General features: G+C 44.4%; 1 protein-coding gene across 1 annotated transcript; it reads left to right on the top strand.

Moving 5' to 3' along the window:
• The first annotated feature begins 1,297 nt into the window (after positions 1–1,297).
• On the top strand, positions 1,298–8,330 carry lfng (LFNG O-fucosylpeptide 3-beta-N-acetylglucosaminyltransferase). The gene is made up of 8 exons (XM_076086429.1): positions 1,298–1,833; positions 5,409–5,457; positions 5,617–5,719; positions 5,808–5,961; positions 6,071–6,156; positions 6,305–6,470; positions 6,564–6,649; positions 6,745–8,330. Exons 1-8 carry the CDS (start codon positions 1,435–1,437, stop codon positions 6,809–6,811), a joined length of 1,110 nt encoding a protein of 369 aa, XP_075942544.1. The 5' UTR covers positions 1,298–1,434; the 3' UTR covers positions 6,812–8,330.
• The last annotated feature ends 7,140 nt before the right edge of the window (positions 8,331–15,470 follow it).

Genomic DNA, 15,470 nt, shown 5'->3' with positions numbered 1-15,470 from the left:
CGCTCAGATCCCCCAGCGTGCTGATACGATCTGGGGGGGAAGAAATCAAGCACACTGGGGTGTTTATTCGTGGGTTTGTGGGCTCTCTGGTGAGGAAGTGGGCTTGTCTGAAGACGCTGGATTTAATCCAGCAGTAATGTTAGATGGAGGGCCGACAAAGACGAGGTGGGCTGATTTTCAAAAGGGACAAGAAAGCGTTTTTCCTGCTGGTGTCCGTGGAGGAAGCAAAAGGCTGAAACAAACTGAACAGAGAGGGAGGTTGGAGCCATTTTAACAGCTGACATTGTCTCCACAAGTCCAAAAGGACCAAAAAGAGTTTCTGAGGTGCGACGAATGCCCTGCAAGAAAGAGAAGAATGAAGGCCTCGGAGACAACCCCCTCTGCCTGGTTTCTTATACTTGCCTTTAGAAGCCTTTCTGTGCTCAGTTTTAAAAGGGGCACAAAAGACCTTGTCAGCAGCAACAAAGCACGGAGGTAACTTATGTCCTGGATGTCCCAGAACTAAAAGAATGAAACACCTGCAGTGGAAAATACATTTATTTCTCTTGCAAAAGATTTGCTAAATATTTCAGGTGCAGGTAAAGACAGAGGAGTTAAGCATGATGAGTTAAAATAGACATGAAAGGTGTGACTCAGCATGAGTATCGACTTTTTAGGAGTTTATCCCAACATCTAGATTGAGACCAAAATCATCTGTGTTTTCGGCAGCTTTTTTCAATCTTGTGCCAAAATGTAAAGACCTCTGTTTAACCAGACATTTGTTGCCCGGCGTCAGGGAGGTTATTGAGGCTCCACCAGCTGCATGTGGGTCTAAATGGACTCTCGTGTCTTTTGGTCAGCCTCCCGGCACCAGACGGCACTCGGTTGTGAGAGCCAGAATTTGAATAACAAGTGTTGTCAGGAATGGCCAACTGTTTAGAGTCCTCACAAGGTCAGTGAAGAACAATAGAGCCCGTTTCTCTGGTGAACACCCGGCAGAATTCAAATAGCTTCACCTTGAAAAGAAGACAAATGCAAATTTAGATCTGGAGGAACTTCTTTTTCCTCCAGGTGCATTTTGAAACACACCTTTCCTCGTGACCACCTGCAGCTCTGTGTTCTCTGGGTCAATATTTTACTCCTATTATCTCTGTAAAAGCCAAACTGAACTCTGCATAACACACACACGCACACGCACACACACACGCACACACTAACCACGCCCTGTTGCTGGCATGCTGCATTCAAGGCCCTCCCACGAGGCGTGGCCAGCATGGAAGCTGATATATTCTCCCCTGTAACAAACTACTTACTTGCGATTCCGCTATGCACAGGGACGGAGCTGTTCATCCTTTTGTTTTACTGAGAGAATAAAACACCTTATGGACTTTGCATTGGGGATTTGTTGCGCCGCTTCATAGTTTTTTTTTTAGTCTTTTAAAAAAAAGTTGAATCATGTCGATGAATAGCAATAAGAAGACAGCCATCTCTGTCGCCAGCACAGCGTGCCTCTGCCTGCTGCTGCTGGTCCTGGTCGCCGTGCAGCATCACCGCGGTCAGGTGGACGACGAGGCCACCGGAGGGGACGCCGGCACGCGCTCTCTGCTCCAGGATGCCGCGCGGCACGACGAGAGCGACGCGCAAACTAAGAAGGGATTCTCGGCGTACTTCACCAAACTCACGCGGGGACGGAGGGAGGCGGAGCAGCCCGCGCGCTCCTCCGCCGCCGAGCCGCCTCCAGCCGAGGACATCAGCGCCGACGACGTCTTCATCGCCGTGAAGACCACCAAGAAGTTCCACCAGTCCAGACTGAATCTGCTGCTGGACACGTGGATCTCACGAAACATGCAACAGGTAAAGGAAAATGTGGGATGCATGTGTGCAGCTGGAAGTGTAGATATGATGGGGGGCTTGTTTGTGGGCTGCAGAGCTGAACAATAAGTGATGCAGGTGATGCCTGTTTGATGGCTGCTTACAGTGCTGCATTGTTCCCCCTTGTCACCACATGACACACTGAAATAGCCACACAAGCCCTGTTAACCGTGCTGAGTCTCCTCGGCTCTGTCACTTTTTATTCTCCTCTGAGTGATGTCCCTGAGAACGAGAGGGAGCAGATTCAGGACTCCCACTTCTCCCTCTCTCACCCCCCTCTCTCCCTCTCTATTATCCCTCCTCTCTTTGGGTGTCCCTGTGAATGCCCCCGGTGCAATGGATGCTTCACAGCACCGACTCCAGTGCTGTCCCCCTTCCAGCACTAACAAAGCGTCTTTCTGAAGGGGAAAGAAAAGCTTTCCCAGCCCCTTGTCTCCCCTCTCTCCATGGGAACGTGGGAGCCGAGTCTGGGTCAAGCTCACTGGAGGGATGGGAAAACGGGGGCTTCGTTTGAGGGGATGCCTGGGACAAAGGGGTGTGTCTATAGGCGAGTTTATGCGGCACGCTGAGTGTGAAAATGTGGCCTTGAGAAGCAAGCTCCTTCAGAGAGTGCACAAAGACACGCACGGCTATAATGTGGAGGAAACGGCTGCTATTCAAAGTGGTTTTGTCCTGCTCCCAGATGTGCGTTTTTAATTTGCCTCGGCCGCTGTCACACACAGGTTCTCCTCTCTGGTAAAGTTTGGGGTTTCTTCTCTAGTGTCTGATGTCAGTAAAACTGTAAAGATAACAGGCCCGGCACAATCACCTGCACGGCTCACGTTAATGCCCAAACCTTGCACCGCAACATCTGCTCGGATGAGACTTGACTGTGCTAATTGGTTGTAATCACTGCACTGGATGATGTTAGTTAACCCAGCCGACAGAGTTAACAGCAGGGCTTGTGGGCGGGCAGCTGGTGGGTGGCTGCGTGGACAAAAAAAAGGACAGAGCGGGACCCACAATGCAAGAGGGAGTTCCTGGAGGAAGGGTGCCAGGTGGTCAGGAGCGACGGAACAAAGGACGGTCCCTAATGCCAGCCATATGATGCTCCGAGTTCCCACCGTGTACATATGGCCATCCTCGGTCGATTCTCACGCTCAGCTGATGGACATCTGTGGAGTTTGGATCACTTTTGTAGAAGCACACACGAGGGACAAAAGTGTTATTCATGCAAACTGCTCTTTAAAAGACTTCTTGTTCTGCTCCTCTTCCGCTCAGAGGGACATCTCTTTCTCTCGTGTGCAGATGGCGCCGCTATCTGCTGGTGTTTACATGAGAACAGAGAGGGAAGATTATCTCTGCGATAGATGTGTTGACACAATAGCGCCTGTGGCCGCCTTAATCTTTGAGCCCATTCAGAGCACTAACAGCCTTTTTTGTAGTGTCTTTATGTAAAATGTTACCCTCTGAGGCTATTAAACGCCAGACCCACTTTATCTGTGAATTGGCGCTTTTGATGAGAAAGCCTCTTTCTCATCAAAAGTCATTTCAACTCTTTCTTGTACAAAACGCCTTCCTGTTCTCTATTAATCACCCTTGAGCGATATGACTTCGTACTGAGAGCAGGGCCATAAAACAAGAAGAAGAAAATGGATCACAACCGCTCCAGAGAGTAGATCGGATTGATTTGTAAAACTTGCACGTACCGTCTTCAGATGCATTCAGCAGCTGGCACCGGCGTCTTCACGGTGTGCCATGCATTCCTCTCTTAAGAGTATGATAATTAGCCAGCACTCCTAACAATGGGCGCTTTTTAAAAATGTCTTCGCTGTGAAGTACAACTGGGAGGGTGTCATTGAAGAGGACAGATGGCTATAAAAAATATGTGACTAATATGTGCACGCCATTTACCCCATCCTGTGCAGCGGTGGTACAAATAATTTGTCCTGATGAAATGGGCTACAAAGGCTTTGAATCAGGAGGGTGTGGAAGTGGTTGCAGGAGGGGGTGTGTGTGTGGGGGGGGTCTGATGCCCTTCCTTCCCGTGGAGCTGGAGACAGCCAGCCAGGCACCACGTTCAGCTCAGACAGGACCGTGCCAGGTCTTCCTGTGGTCAGGAGTGCAGCTCTCATCTCCCTCCTCTCCTCTTATCTCTGCTTCACACACGGCCATCTGGTGCTTTTTTCTTTTTTTTGTGGTATGAATTAGTATTCCGAGAAAGTAAGTGTTCTCTTTAAGTTTCAGTTCAGAAACAAAGACGGAGGGGGAAAAAAGCCTTCCCAGGGAGGTTTCTCTTCAGTTAACTGCTGCAGCTGTATGCAAATGCTGGCAAACATATTTAGAATTTACCCAGTGGAGACTTTACCCAGCATGAAAACTCACAGCATTGTTCTATTCAAGAGGCTCTGGCCGTGTACGTGGGCCTAAGGGGGGGGGTGAATGGCCACACACGGTTTTCAATTTACTAATCAGCAGTGAGATTCCTCCCCTCTCTCCCCCAGCCTCCCTCCCTCCCTCCCTCTCTTTCTGTCAGTGCCCTGGCAGCTCTGGCAGCTGCCTCAGTGATTAGGCCGTCTATTCAACGGGCTTTAAAGCAAACAGCGCCAGCCTCTGATCCCTTCTCCTCTCAAACCACCACTCTTCCTTAAACAAATACCGGCTCATGGCTTCAGCATCGAGCAACATCTGCTTCCACGAACTGTTTCGGTCGGCCGGGAAAAGAAAAAAGTAGAAAGATGAGTCTTTTCATCCGAGTGAAGTCAGCGGCCTGTTTTCTGGATGCAGAGCATAGAAATGGCAGTTGCTCGGCGGCAGCAGGGCAGAGACGTTGCAGGAGTGCGAGTCATAGTTGACACCGGCGTGTAGGGACACGTGGCGCAGATAAGGTAGCGTGACGTTGGGCAGGTGCTGCCTCACCTGAGGTGAAGAGTAAACACGAAGCTCGGGGCCCCTTTTCATCATCAGTCGCCATTCACCGGCTTGCACCTGCTCAGTGTGAGGCGTCATAAAGAGGAGTCTAATCCTTTTGTTGTTCACTCCTTTTATGAGTAACTGCTACATTTAACAAGCGCCTGCAGTCTCGTGGCTCGATTCACGGGTCTGTCAGTCGTACAGCGGCGAGCACACAGAGGATCGTGTTGGTAGTTTATCTGCTGTTTGCTTCTGTTTTAGCTGCATTCAACACGTTGAAGCCCGGCAGCAGGTCCGGGGGGGGGGGGCTCGGCATGGGATACATGAATGGGGTGTGTGTGGGGGCGGACAGTCTGCCTCCTGCTTTGTTCTATGTCTGGGATGCTTCGGGGCGGCAGCACAGTTGCCATGGAGAGAGTGAAACGCGGGACAAAAGGCCTTTCTTAGAGCCGGGGTTGTTTAACTCGATGTGTTTTCCGCTGCATAAAAGGCATGTTGATTGATGCTAATCACAGCGCACTGGATGGACGTGAGGAAGGAGGGCTTTGGACACACCGTTGAATTTGATCGTGTGACCGGGCGCTTCACATGACCGTCCAAAGCGCTTATCATTTTTTGTGGATTTAACGACCACTGATCTGAATTCTCCCTTTGTTTGTTTGCAGACGCACATCTTCACAGACGGAGAGGATGCGGAGCTGAAAAAGAAAATTGGTAAGTGTCATGTTGGGAACTGAGATGCTCTTTGCTTTATTAGAAAGGGCACGCTGAATTAATGAGAAATCTTATTTTTAAAAGGTCATTCTTCTGTGAAAGCCTCTATTCATGGTGTCATCTTTCATTAATAACCTGTTTATTGAATTGTTGCCACAGGAAGTCACGCAATCAACACAAACTGCTCTGCAGCTCACAGCCGACAAGCTCTCTCGTGCAAGATGGCGGTGGAATACGATAAGTTCATAGAGTCGGGGAAAAAGTGAGTCCTTGATATTTATTTGAATTGTGATTTTTTTGTATTTATTAGTGTGAATATCTCAGGATCTAACGGTTCTTCTGTTTCTTAGGTGGTTCTGTCACGTAGATGATGACAACTACGTGAACGTTCGGACTCTGGTGAAGCACCTGTCCCAGTACCCCCACACCCAGGACATGTACATCGGTAAACCCAGTCTGGACCGGCCCATCGAGGCCACAGAGAGGCTGGGCGACAACAAGATGGTACGCAGAAGATTCTTATATTTGTTGAATTGTAACTTCCAGATCATACAGGCTCGTATTTGTCGGATGATTCTGCATATTGACCAACTTCTTCTCTGTGTCCTTACAGAAACCAGTCAACTTCTGGTTTGCTACTGGAGGAGCAGGCTTCTGTGTGAGCCGAGGTCTGGCGCTGAAGATGAGCCCGTGGGCCAGGTGAGATACCGAGACACACACACACACACACACACACACACACACACACACACACACACACACACACACCCTGTGTTATCTACAGAGCGCTCAGGGTGAAAACAGCAAAACTCAGCACTGACCAAGTGTGTATTTTCTGTTCCTCCAGCGGCGGCCACTTCATGAACACGGCGGAGAAGATCCGGCTGCCCGACGACTGCACCATCGGCTACATCATCGAGTCGGTTCTGGGGGTTCCTCTGACCCGCAGCAACCTGTTCCACTCCCACCTGGAGAACCTGCAACAAGTGTCCAGATCGGAGATAAACAAGCAGGTGAGAGGCTTATTAAATACACAGTCCGTGTCCAGTATTCTTGGTGTTTTTCTTCTTCTATGTTCTAAGTCTCCCCTGTAATTGTTGTTCCAGATCACCCTCAGTTATGGGATGTTCGAAAACAAGAGTAATATCATCAATTTCAAAGGGGCTTATCCTGTGGAGGAGGATCCATCGAGGTGAGCGATTGTTCTGGATTTAATGACATAGATTTAAATCAGTTTCAACACTTTTCAACAAGTCTGACTCCAACGTTCTTCTCGCTGTCTTCCAGGTTCAAGTCGGTGCACTGTCTCCTGTACCCAGACACCCCATGGTGTCCCCCTCAGGTTGCCTTCTAGGGCGACCGCTCCTTTCTCATCCTCGTCCCCGTCGTGCCTCGGTATCTGAAAGGCTCGCGGGGACCAGTGTTTGTTGTTAGACCGCACGGCTGCTGTATTGTTGCTGTGCGGTCTTTAATAGTTTTACTGGGCTGCTGTGCGGCCCGCCTCGGGACTATTCCTTCCTGTCCGGAGCCAGGACCTCGCCCCATTATGTTCTGGTGGAAGGACCCCGGCTCTCGGCAGGAAGTAGCTTTCAGCGTTAAGCTTTGCAGGCAATCAGTTGAGCTTTGTGATGTATATGTTGCTTGTAAATGTATCTGCAATTCTCATAGAATGTATTGACATATATTCAAGCCTTTTTGCCAGCTTCACATTAACTTTTTAATTTTATTTTTTTCGCTTTTTAAAAATGCAAAGCCATACAGGTCTTTGTTTCTAGGCTTTTGTTGGCTTTTATCGCATATAATTGGCTTTTTTGTTTAGATGTTTTTACTCCGATGACTCCGGACAAATGTGCTAATATGAAGATTTTGTTGTGCTTTTAAGTTAACTGTTATTTCTCCCATGAACTGAGCTGGCAGACTCCCTAATGCATCCTTTGGTGACCTAATCTGAGGTATATCAGGACTAAGCACTTTTCCCTTTGCGATAGTTTTTTGGTCAACTGACCTAATTTATGTCCTTTTTAATGACATGCCTCAGATTTATGTCCAAACTATAACAAAGAAAAGAGAAATAACCCGTCGCAATCTCTCATCCATTCATGTTTTTAATAACACTCCTTGCATTTGTTACAAAGGAGGATGAATAACGAGTGGAAGAGATTTTGATGCAGGGTTACAATCAGCTTTTAAATTGCTTTTGAAATGTTTTTTTATTGTTGTTTGAAAAATTGCACAGCTGACTTTCAAATGAGCTGATGATTGCTCCTGAAAAGTTGCTCACCTCAAAAAAAGGTTCAACAGTGAAGAATTAGTGAAAAGCAAAGAAAGAAAGAAACAATGGCATCTAAATAATAACCACGTGTGTAACGTGAGCCACAGTCTATAATAGTTTGCACAAAAGACTGCTGAGCTTCTCTGTTGTCCTCAACATGAATGTTCTTTATTTACACATAATATTTATGGGCTGGTTGCCGCTGAGGTGAGAACTTTACAGGAGCAACATGAGTGTTTCCACATGGAGGGGTCCGTTCCCTCCGTGTCGTCTCTCACCCATATTGGGTGGCCCTGTACATTTTGACTGCAGTATTGTGTACTGTGCCCTTTGTTTTAAATGCGTAGTATAATGTGTAGGATGGAATTTCCCCTTTGTGGTTTACATATGCGTTTATTGACCCGGACATGATATTTTTGTACTGCCTTGAACTGCGTTAAGTGACTGTGGTGTTTATTCTCCAGTATCTGGAGGGTTCGAGCGGTTCATTCCCAATACTGGCTTCTCAGGGATTATGAGCTGATCCTGGTATTAACTACCATGGGACCCACGGTGGGACCGACAACTTTGAATAAAAGTGCATAACCACTGAGAAACATTACATATTTGGTCGTGTTTTTATTTGACTTTGTCTTCCAAGTTCAAGATAATGGATCTTCTTTTAGTGTTATTGATTTATTAATGCAGTGGTGGAAAGTAACGGTAGCCTACATTTAGTCAAGCACTGACTGCTATACAAATAAAGTTATTATTATTACTGTTCTTAAGTATTTGTACTTTAGTATTTCCATTTCATGCTACTTTATATGCGTCTACTTCATTTGACAGTTACAGACACAGTTACCTTGAAGACAATTTCACGTAAACATGATAACCTTGTAAAACAATGCATTATTAAAGATTAAACAACTCTTGAGTGATGTCACCTTTAAATAACAGGTTTAAAGAAGCAATAATTAACATTTTACACAAAACAAATCGAACATCAGTGATTAGTCCAAAAATGCTAATTTGTGTAGCAGGACTTAAATTAAACCTCCTACATATTTCATATTCTAACCTAACCGCTGGTTGGGAACCACTGGACTGAAATATATCACTGTGTATAAATGATTATTCACTTTCTATCATTCTGGTATTTAGAGTTTTGACTATTTTATGCTTCTACCCTGAGGAAAGTATTTTACTCTTTACTCCACTACACTTATTGGAGAACGTAGTTGCTAATCTATTTGCTGATTAAGAGTTGAAATATCTGTATTAAACATAGAAAATATGATTTGTTTAATTATACAGTAAAGTAAAGCAGCCAACGATCAATAAAAATGGGTCAAATTAGCTTCACAACAGACAAATATAACGATAAGACGCTGCTTACATGTTAATGCATCAATCCTATTATATAATACATGATAAAGTAACACTGTAAGGAGTCCTTCTCTGACTTTTACTTCTAATGGACTATTTCTTTCCACATTATATCATCTCTGAATGAATTTTAGGGTTGAATTTTGGTCTAAAAAACTGCCTGAATCAGAATTATCAGAATTATATTCTCTGATTATATTCTCTGTCGAGAATATAATTCTGACTAAAAGACAGATTACTTGCAGTTTTACTAATTATCAGCACAAAAGTGCAGTTTAAAACGTTATCATCCTGCATGTGCACATGCTGGCTGAACTCTGGCACACACAGAGCAGAGGATCCATCACCAAAGCCTTGCATGGGAGACAAATTACTCGGTGCAAACATCCTCACCACAAACCCATAACCACAGCTTTGCCTTCCAGAGACGTGAAGTGGGAAAAACTGCAGTCTTTCATGTGTCTAAATCTCATGTTCAAACAGACATCTGCACCCTCTCTCTCTTCTCTCTGTTGACTTGTATAACGTTTACAATAAATCTGTGCAGAAGTTTCCAATCATACATTGTATGACAAAGAACAATCAAAGCAGTCTGAGTTATAATCACCATGTATTCAGTGGCAAACGCTTGATCAGCTTCACAGAATAGGAAGAGAGAGAGATGCCTCCTCTGGCACTGCACATGGGAAAGAAGGGCATGAGGCTTAAGTTAAAACTCTTGTCTTAATAAACTGGCAAGCTGTGGATGTGCAAACAGTAATCACATCTGCAGCACATTGATCTTTTCCTACAAAAGATAAAGGTTTTTACATACATAACAAATCATTAAAGTGTTGGTCTAACGCGCCCCTAATCTTTTTAAACTCTCAAAACTGTCACTTAGATGTAACATTTTTTAAAATCATAACAGAAGAGATGTGCACACTATCACAGAGTTAAGAGTGTTTTTGTTCACTGGTAAAACATTAAAAAGGCAAGTTTGTTTGTGTACTATTACAAAGAGGGGAAATAAAGTAGAAAGTCTGAGATTTAAATTAGCCTAAAACTGTTTCCTCCCACTCATTTCTAATCCCTCTGCGTCAGTAATCCTTCAAACACACTAATCTGTTATTATGTGATTACTGTACTTTGGTGCTTTTCCACTGTTTATCTTTTCTTAACGTTTGCTACTGCAATTATGACTGTTTCCATACCAGAAGACGCAGAATAATATATACAGTCGGAGTGAGCTTTAAAGTGTAGCTACACTATTAGCATTTAAATTTACACTCCGAGCTGAGGCCAAGATTTCAGCTTCACACAGAGACATGGCAGCATTTCTACTACTGGTAGTATAGTGAATCAGTTGCTAGTATGGATACTTAAATTCAAGTACACAAGTTTGTTAACGTTATTAATTCATACAAACTGAAAAATGTGTTGGTCTGGGCCCAGTTGCCCAATGACCAGCTGCACATTACCCAAAGAAAAACAGCCAATTGATGTTTTTACATTCCTATTTTTATGCCGATTTAACAAGCAAGATACAGCGTGTTAATTAGTGAGCTTTAATGGTGCTAACAGGCCGTTTTCTTACCTTTGGACAGAGCCAGGCTAGCTGATTCCCCCTGTTTCATGATGGTAAGCTAAGCTAACCAGTTGCTAGCTGTAACGTTAGCTTAACATTTAGCGAGCTAACTGACAGATCTCGCTACCATGTTAAACTATTCCTTGAAGTACATGTTTTAATGTAGTATGTTAACATTGAGGTATTATAACTAAAGCAAGGGTTTTCAGTAGTTCTTCCACGCTAAACTGCGTTTGTTTTAATATATTTAGACAGTGTAAAATATGGACGTGAAGTCCGTGTTAGTTTTAAAACGGCCGTTGTGAGGCTCAAAGTTGGGTCGCTCCGGTTGCCGCCGCCATCTTGGCAGTTACGACGACACCCAACTGTCACTTAAAGCGGCCACGCCCACAATTATGCCTAACTTTAAGCCTTTCATTTTATTTAAACGGGTGAGTTATATAAAAATTCAACCCCCGTACAGTTGTCATGAATGGGGATATTGGCTGTAGAGACCAAACCCGTTTTTTGTACCAGTCTGTTAGCACGTTTATTTCAGCTGTAGAGTTGGACATTTTAACATGGTGGTCTATGGGGATTGAGTCGCTTTTGGAACCAGCCTCAAGTGGCCATTTGAGGAACTGCAGTTGTTGGCACTTCCTTATTGTCTTCACTTTTCAGCACAGGAGGCTGCCGCATGGTGAAAAGTATAACTCAGTTGTAACGTCTCCAAAGATCTGTCATTCAATGGAATGATTTTAATAATTCCAGCTGTTTTGCATACGAGACAGGTAAGAGATTAGAAGAACACAAACATCCAACTGTAGACATGGCTGACCAACTGTCAGCAAGCCGCACATGGTGAAATATGACTGGAGGCTGTTGCTGATTATCTTCCAGTGATAAAGGATCCATTATCCAAAAAGTCGATCATGCTCTGTATACAAAACATAAAAAGTCCCGCATGACTTGCGTCTGTCTCAGTTTGAGTCACACTTGAGGAGAAATCTGCCCGCCTACAGTTTTTCGCCTCAGGGAGAAACCCTAACCCTAACCGTTTTTTCATTTGGCAAAGCCTGGTTCTGTATGGTTTTTGTACTTGTTAAAAAAAATTTTCATGAGCAAAAATAAGTTATAATAAAGGTGAGCTTTGAACCCTGGGCTCCGGATCTTAAACCACTATACTATCATAGCTTTAAAAGAGAAAAATGTGATTGTATTTGCAGGCAAATTACTATTTAATTAAAGCAGCACGTTTGGGTTATAAAATTTTTTATTGTTAATGTTCAAAGATGAACCAGATCGGTCATTAGAGGATGGTGAGGAAGAGCATCATGGTGCTGGTCCTGCTGCTCCTAAACCACTCACGGGTAGCTCTTAAAAGAGCCGTTTTGGATGTGCTTGGGCATTGCACGGCTTTACCGTGGCCGCAGGACCGTCGCTGGGTAGCCAAGGCAGAGTGTCTGCAGTGTCCGAGACCAGCTGAGAATCTACGGAGGTGAGTGTCAGCAAGACTGGAATATAGCATAAATGACATCTGCTTCGACTGGGCCGCCGCCATGGATACACCGTCCAGGCGGTGGAAGACGTCCCTTAACTGCAAGTATGATAGTTTGCAGTGACATAGCCATACTATGAGTAGAGTCCAAGAAAAAAGTTTAAAAGTACGGTGGACAACTCAATATACAGAAGGATAAAAGCAATCCAACGATCGGAGTAGCGCTACAATCGGCTGTCACCTGGCCTCGTGACGTCCATGTTGGGATGATTTCCTGCTTCCGTGGGTTTCTCCTTCAGTTCACTCGAAGTGAAACGGAAACAAGGATTCGCAACATGTCTCCAGATAGATAAGACGACGGATAGATAGGTAACGACGACAGATAGATCGTCGTACCGGCTACCTGTGTGGAAGCCGGTACGACGATCTATCCGATAGCGACGACGAATAGATAGATAAAGACGACGGATAGGGTTAGGGTTAGGGTTAGGGTTAGATTTAGATTTGTTTGGGGACATATGATAAAAAGGGTTTTGCCTTTTAAAGGTAGCTTTGGTTAGGTGGTTAGGGTTTAGGGTTCGGGGTTAGGGTTAGTGGTAGGCACAGCCATAAACTCCTCCACAAGGCAGTCCCAAATAGCTGTGGCAACATCTGGGACAATACTGGAGACAGTGGAGACCTCAACACGGAAGCTGTTTGCAATGGTCCTAAAGGAGTCAGATAGTAAGATATCTGCAGCACAGAAAAACATTCAATTTAACAGAGTTATATTGAAGATACTGTAGCTGCTAATAGAAGTAGTTTTTTATTGATATGAAAGCACAGCTGCTATCATGAATAATAAACATCTTAAATGCTGGTGATTTTACAGGCTTATCAGACACCAGGCCAGCGGCCCCTAGACCAGTCTCTATATGAGGTGACTGGTAACGTTTGTTGATGGAAAGTCGATCAAATAACCACAAAGTCATGCAAAACAAGAGGCAAAATGAATAAAAAGTAATGCAAAATGACTAAAAGGGATGCATTAAATGATTGAAGTGACCCAAAACGGCCACAAAGATGCACCAAACGACTATAAATAAACATTGCAGGATTACAAATAAATGCAAAATGACTAAAAAGCAATGTAAAACCACCAACTAAATAACTAAAAAGAGACATTAAAAGACTGAAGAGACAAAATAATCACAAAAAACAGCACTCATTTTGACGTGTCAAGGTAGGAAAAGCACAGATGTTACTAATAACACTAACGATGGCTCGGTTTGAGTCAGCGTGTACAACACCAGCAACCCTAAAGCCAGGCAGCTAAATGCAGCAACCATCAGTCCTGTGCTGTTCCTACTGTGACAAGTCAGAATGTGGCCTATTGATATTTATTAATATTTTCTGCATATTAAAGTATAGACACACCTTTAATGCACTAGATATCGAGGCTTCACACTGACATCATTTCAGCCCTGCTTCAAGGTGGACTGACAGGAAACACTTAAGTCTGTTAACGGTTCGTCTCCTGCTGATTACAACACAAACACCTGGGTGTGCTTTCTTGCACCTCCCATCAGTGCAACATGTGAAATTTCACAACTCTGCAAAGTCGCTCTCTTTGTGTTTGTTATGACTCGGAAGAAAAACAACCCGAAACAGCGACTCTTAACTGTCAGTAAAAGGGAAAACCCCAGAGTGTGAGGTGGATGTGGTGGAGTGTGGATGGCTGCCACAGAGGGACATTCCTCACAGTGCAGGGGATTACAGAGACGCTGGCCACTCGCACATTGTCTTCATGACTGCCCTCTGCTATATCAGTCAGTCTCCAATTAACAGGCAGCATTGTCTGCAGGATTAGGAGCGGCGGGACACGTCCCACCGGCCCGCAGGGACATCTCACAGCAACTGGCTCAGGCCTTAATCCTGAGTTTACCATAATCCAGGTATCACGTATCCCTGCTGGAGACTGGAGAGGGACTTGAACTTCCTTATGAGCAGCACTTGAGTGAAGGACTTGAGGAATTTGGAGGAAGACATTTTCTTTTTTTTTTTCTCAGTTGGAAGAGGCATTACAGGAAACCATTGATTTTCACATTAAGTGTTGTTGTTTTAAACCAAATTCATTTCATCCTGCAAAGATCTGCACAAAATGTGTTTAAGATTTAAACATTAAGACTTTTAACAGAACACCATGAATGCCAAATATGAAACAGTATATACTGTTTATGCATGTTAAATGTTAATGATTCTAACCAATGCTAGGTTATATTTTTAATGTCGACACCTTTGCACACGGCGTTTAAGAAGCATTAACAGTGATTTGTTGTATACGTAGGTCAGTTGTATTAGTTTCACTTTTATTAACTCAATCATTGTGTAATATTCCTCATCCTGCTGGTTTGTTTTTTTTAAAGGAAAAGGTCAAACTGTTACATACAAATAACACATTGTTATCTAATGATATCCCTACATTAATTACAGTTTATATTGTCTGTAAAATGTGTTATTTGATGGTCATTTGCATCAAAGTAAAATAACTGAGTCATGGTACTTTGCAGAAATGCAAATCCGGATGCAGATGAGGTTGTAAGAGCCGTGTGGCATTGTGTTATGCCTTTTAAAATGAATCGTTACATCAAGAAGAGGTGAAGAAGGTTTCACGACAGATGTTGTGCAACCTCAGTCAGAGATACCTCATCACTGTCATAAGAATATGGAAAATACTTTGACTGTATCTGAATGCAAAAGCCTCGACTCTGTCCTTTGTATTGTAACCGTGGTTAGCTTAGATAATGTGGTTAAATCGCTCATGTGGTTCATTTTTAAAGGTGCTGGTGAACCACTGGGATCAAGACAGATTCTTCACACAGATGACTTTAAGAGAACAGGAAGGAGAGGGAAGAGCTGTGAGAAAGCCCTGAAGCATCAAGGTGAGGACGGGGATAAGCAGACAGCTCCATAAATCCTTCATGTACGTGCTCCCTCTGACTGGAGGAGGTGAGGTGTGAATAACTTGAGCGGCGGCTCCCAGGACACAGCTGCCTCCCTCTGAGCCCGGCCACAAAGGAGACAAACCAGGCACGTCCCCCCCCCCCCCTCCCTCGCATAAGCATGGCAGCAACAAAGCAGCAGGACTCCCTCCACAAGCGGGACATGAACGTCCTGTGTTTGCATTCAGTGTTCCGGAGCCTCATCCGTCCTGCGATGACACGGCGATCATGTCGAGAAACGGGAGCAGAAAGTGAACATTATGAGCAGTGAAAGGCAGGAGAGACGAGGTACTTCTGACTTCATTACATGTGTCTGTAGTCACTAGTGCTCATTAGTTACCTTTCAAA

The sequence above is a fragment of the Anarhichas minor genome, unplaced genomic scaffold (assembly GCF_050575085.1).
Source record: "Anarhichas minor isolate MPS153535 unplaced genomic scaffold, ASM5057508v1 ptg000007l, whole genome shotgun sequence".
Classification (NCBI taxonomy): Eukaryota; Metazoa; Chordata; class Actinopteri; order Perciformes; family Anarhichadidae; genus Anarhichas; species Anarhichas minor.
Note: the sequence above shows the minus strand (reverse complement) of the source record. Positions and strands in the feature narration are given on the sequence as shown.